The 5,144-nt window shown below is 54.2% G+C and overlaps 1 protein-coding gene across 1 annotated transcript; it reads right to left on the bottom strand.

Annotated features, from left to right (window-relative positions):
* Positions 1 to 307: 307 nt before the first annotated feature.
* Positions 308 to 3,468, bottom strand: LOC129071091 (potassium voltage-gated channel subfamily C member 1-like). The gene is made up of 4 exons (XM_054574223.1): positions 3,021 to 3,468; positions 2,516 to 2,733; positions 1,361 to 1,894; positions 308 to 1,129 (listed from the first exon to the last, which is right to left on the bottom strand). The coding sequence occupies exons 1-4, from the start codon at positions 3,154 to 3,156 to the stop codon at positions 308 to 310; spliced, it is 1,710 nt and encodes a 569-aa protein (XP_054430198.1). The 5' UTR covers positions 3,157 to 3,468.
* Positions 3,469 to 5,144: the final 1,676 nt, after the last annotated feature.

The following is a 5,144-nucleotide window of genomic DNA, read 5'->3' as shown; positions in this document are numbered from 1 at the left end:
ATTCCTGGTCACTTCAGAATTAAGAGAAAGGCCTAAGGTGGGGGAGAGGGAAGCTGAGGCCTAGCTGGCCTTACCCCTAAGCCTTTTCCTTCAGGTTCCCTCCACCCCAAATAATGGTTGGGGGGTGGGGGAGTCTACCCTTCAGGCCATGGCTAGCTAATACTGACTAGCAGAGATTGCCATGAGCTGGGATTACTCCTCAAGGATTCTGGGTCAAATCTAAGGCCAGAAATCCTTATCTGTAACCAAAAACTGGCAAGAGGAAGGAAGGGAAGGTGGGGTCCACCCCTTTTGGCCAATGGGCCCATCACAGGATCCCACTAGGCCTCAGTTTCTGGCGGGCCAGCGCTACAGCATAATAGCGCTGGAAACGGACCAGGAGCACAGGCACCAGCAAGACACCAGTGCACATGCCCACGGTGGCTGTGACAGCAGCAGTGAGCTGGCCCAGAGCAGAGAGGGGGTAGACGTCTCCATAGCCAACAGTGGTGAGAGTTATGACAGTCCACCAGAGACATGTAAAGATGTCTCCAAAGTGGGGCTCCCCCTGACCTGGGGTGGACATGCCCAAGAGCTCCCCATAGAGGAAGAGCAAGCCAAAGAATAAGATCTCAGCCACCCAAATCAGGAGAAAGGCACACACCTCTTTCCAAGAAGAATGAAGGGTATGAACCAGGACTCTCATGGCCAGGGACTTTTCAAGGAAGCCCAGGAGACGAACCAGCTTGAGGACATAGAGACAACGAATGGCCCCAAGTGTCAGGCTGAGACGGGGCTGCTGTTCAGCCTTGTCACCCACCACCAATTCCACCAGCACAGGGAACAGACAGAAAATGTCAGCTAGATTGAGAGGGCTACACAGGAAGCGCACCTTATCAGGGCAGGAAATGGCCCGGGCAAAGAGCTCAGTTCCAAACCAAAGGGCACAGAGCAGTTCCAGGTAGAGCAGGTGGGGGGCACGGCGGTAAACAAGACCATTGTTCTGCTGCTGCCGATGGTTTCCCCCCACCCCTACCCCATGTCCCATAGGAGTGAAGTTGGCAGAGAAGTAATCCAGCTGGACCTCCGTCTCCTGGAAGAAGATGACCAGAGCACACACGGCAAAGAGTGTGGAGATCAGGGAAAGGCACTGGGGGAAAAGAGGCATGTTAGAAGTACCCCCATTTACCAGCCATCCCCATTTCTCTAACTGACCCCACCCTTCTTCGCCTCCCTTTTTGGGATCCCCTCAAATTCTCCTGGATATTTGTGGATTCAGGGCCCAACACCAAGCCAAGTGTGTGGCCATTGTGGCAACTTGGCAGGGCCCTGTGGGAGAAAGAGTGTCTAGCATGGCGCTAAAACACTGTTAATAAGTTACCTTGGCCCCTAGGGAAGACTGGGGTTGGTCAAGAAGCACCCAGAGCCACGGCTTCCATGCATTCCGCAGTCCCTGGCCTTCGATGGGGTTCAGCAGAAGGCGCTCATCCATGTGGGCATTCTCACAGGCCTCCCAAGACAGAAAGTCCTGGGTTCGGGTCTCCTTGCCACTCAGCTTGAGCCAGCAGCAAGGTGCCAGCGGCGCTTCTGCCAGGCCCCAATAAGCCAACTCCTCCTCTAGGACATCCCGACAAATGTTGGCAGGGCAGTGCAGCTGCCGAGTACGGTAGTAGCCCAGCACGTAGCCAAAGAGTTCAGGATTTCGGTCAAAGAAAAACTCTCGAACCGGTGGACCCTGAGCAGCTGGGGTGCCAGGCGGGGGTGGTTCGGTCAGCTTGTAGAGACGGGTGCCTGGAAAGGCCCGCACAGTGCTGATGTAGGTCTCATGGCGCATGCCCCCCACGTTCAGGATCAGTTTATCATCCAAGCCCTCCATGGCAAACTGTGAGCCTGCTTCTCGGCTGGCTCGGATCCGCTGGCAAGAGGAGGGATGACAGGGGTTAGGACGAGGTCCTCCTGCTCTCCTCTCCCCTCCCAGGCTTGGCCAGGGCAGGGAGAGGGCTGAGGGCCACAGAAGTGATGTGGCAGCCCAGGCACCCAAGGGAGGCTACCCCAGGCTGGGAGCTGGAGGTGTCTCTTCCTCCTGGGTCTTCGAGAATCAGGAGGACAGCCAGCTCTCAGATGTAGTCACAGTGACTAGCCAGAATCTCTCCTGGGGCCAGCAGTTCCAGGAGAAAAACCAGCCTAGCCTGGAAACAGATGTCTTTCAGGGGCTCTTAGGAGATGCCTGGTGACTCTGAGAGAACAACTGTGCCATGGTATACAGCAGAGGAGTCACAGACAGGCAACCGCAGACTACATGGGCAAGATGGGGACAGGGATGTCTCTTAATCCTCTGTCCATCACTTTGAAAACTTGGGGTGGAGGGGGTGTGGGGGAGGGGATAAAAAGAGAAGATGCCAAGAGAGGCTAAGTGCAGGAAATGTGGAGCGAAGGTGGGAGTGACAGAGGAAGCTGGAGGGCCTTAGAGATCCCTTGGCCTCCACAAGGAGTAGGAAGTGCCTGACTTGAGAAACTGGCTGGGGGGTCGGCAGACCTGACAACGATGGTTTTTGACTGCAACTCCCCTGGCACCTGGTCCCGGGCACTCGTCAGCAGCACCAACAGCACCAACAGCACCAACAGCACCAACAGCACCAAAAGCACCAGCAGCACCAGCAGCACCAGCAGCACCAGCAGCATCAGCAGCAGCAGAGTCCGTTGGTCTCTCTACTGGGCGCCCTAAAATTGCCTTGGGCTTAATGAGTTCCTTGCCTGGGAACAGATAGGGGTAAGAAAAGAGTGGGGGGGGGGGCAGATAAGAGACAGAGGGTGGTAGGAGCACAGAAAGGCAAACCAGGGGAGTCAAAACACCTATCCAGATCCACATTCCAGTGTCCCCATACCCCCTGACAAAGCAGCCTGCTAGGGCCTCCCATGTTTGTCCCTGAGGGCAAAAAGGGGAAGGCGGCACAGGCAACCACCTCCAGCCTGGGAGCGTCACACCTCACCCCCCCCACCTCCCACTCCCCCCACATTTCAGCCAGTTCTTCCTCACTCACTTGGTTGTTTTGCGTGATCCACAAACACTGGCAGTGAAGGAACCAAAGGCTGGCTGGGCGGCGGGGCCGGAGGCGGTGGGGCGGGTGGTGTAGTCCGCATTGCTGCCGCTTCTGGAGTTCTTGACTGCTCCTGCATGGAGAGATCTCAGGCCCCAGGACCAGGGTGTGCTCATGGAAGAGCTGGCGAGGAGCTGGGGTTTTCCAGGAACCTCCCTCCTGTTCCTGCTGTGGCCAGAGGAGCAAGTGCTGAGAGGCAACAATCCGACTCAGGGCTATATGTGTTCCCTCCCGCCTGCTTGGTTAGGGAGGCCTTCCTGGCCCCCAGCCTGCAGGGAATCAGACAAGAGACCCTAGCCAACTTTGCTGCTCCTCCTTCCTCCCCCAGCTTAGTTCCAGCCCAGAGCGGAGGGAGGGGAGGAGGCAGCTGGAAGAAAAACAGGAAGTTAGGTGGTCAGGCTCCAGCCAAGAGGCCACCTCACACGACCAGTTAATATTTTGAACAACTTTCTCCCCCACCCCACCCCTGCCCAGCGTCACTCTAATTCCCCACCTTCCCCCCAGATCCACTACAGTCCTCCTATCAGAAGCCTGAAAAGGAGCAAGGGGTGTGGGGGGAGGGGGAAGTGAGGAAAACAGCCTGGGAGGCCAGATGTGCTCTTGGCTGTATCCAGCTGTTTCTGCCCACTCATTTTTCATTCTTTTTTCTTCTTTCTTTCTTTCTTCCTTTCTTTCTTTCTTCTTCTTTTTTTTCCAGTCATTTTTATTCCCTTTTTTTCCCAGAGGCCCTGGTGTCAAGGATGGGAGTAGAAATCAGAGAAAAGGAGGGGCAGGGAAACGAGCAGCCTCAGAGAAAAGCGTGCTTGCCTGTGGCCTGTGCCAGGATTGGCAGAGTCCCCAATCCCTTGAGATAAGCCACATCCCCTCCTCCCCCTGTTTCTCAACCTCCACGTCCAATAACCCTTCCTGGGAATTGGGCCAGTCTCCTCTTTTGCTACTGATGAGAGTTTGCCAATCAAGGACCCAAAAGATCCTAAATTCCAAGATAGCCCCCACCCCCACCTCTGGACCCAGCCCCCATGCCTCCCTCCCACCACCAGACCAGAAATTTCTAGGAGGAAGAAAGATTCCTACTACAATTTAACACTCTCCACAGCTCTTCCTTTTCAGCCCATCCCTCAGAGCCAGGGCAGAGCTGGATTGAGAGTTTCAAGACATGAAATCAGGCTCCTGCCTTCTCTCTTAATCACTGCCTTGCTCTGGCATTGGTGGAGGGGAAGGTCCCCTCGGTGGACTTCACAGAGACAATGGGGGGAGCAGTGGGTGGGGGTGACAAACAGCTGTGCCAGGCCTTAGCTCCGCTAAGCCTATTCTTACATCAGCCAAGCAGGGCAGACAATAACTTGGGCACTTCAGCACTTTCCAAGTGAGAAGGGTAGAGGCAGCAGTTTTCTCTCTCACCCCCCAACCCCGCTTCCCTCCCATATCTTGCCCTTCATCCATACTAGCCTTTCTTTTTTTACAGATTTTATTTATTTACTTTCAGAGAGGGGAAGGGAGGGAGAAAGACAGGAAGAGAGACGTCAGTGTGTGAGAGATATCAGTTGCCTCTCACAAGGCCCCCAACCAGGGACCTGGCCCACAACCCAGGTGTGTGCCCTGACTGGGAATCAAATTAGCGACCTTTCAGTTCACAGGCCAGCAGTCAATCCACTGAGGTACACCAGCCAGGGCTATACTAGCCTTTCTGGATTCCATAAACCAACCAGTCTCTTTCATGACTGTCCTATCTCTTCCAGCTATCTATTGACTACTTCTTCCACATCCATTTCAAATGTCACCTCTTTGGGGGAAACTTCTCTGAATCCTTCTCTCCAAGACAAGGTCCCGTCCTCTACATTCTCACAACCCTCTTTCGAGGTTTTATTCTAGACCACTTTTCACACTAAACCATTATGCATGTGTCCATTTCTGTATTGTATTAGTTTTCTAATTGTTGCTGTAACAAATTTCCACACACTCAGTGGCTTAAAACAACTTAAGTGTATTATTATTGTCTTGCAGTTCTCAAGGTCAGAAGTCTAATGTGTCTCACTGGACTGAAATCAAAGTGTTGACAGGATTCCA

Source organism: Pteronotus mesoamericanus, unplaced genomic scaffold, assembly GCF_021234165.1.
Source record: "Pteronotus mesoamericanus isolate MK-2021 breed Mesoamerican mustached bat unplaced genomic scaffold, CSHL_Meso_final contig_256, whole genome shotgun sequence".
Taxonomy (NCBI): domain Eukaryota; kingdom Metazoa; phylum Chordata; class Mammalia; order Chiroptera; family Mormoopidae; genus Pteronotus; species Pteronotus mesoamericanus.
Note: the sequence above shows the minus strand (reverse complement) of the source record. Positions and strands in the feature narration are given on the sequence as shown.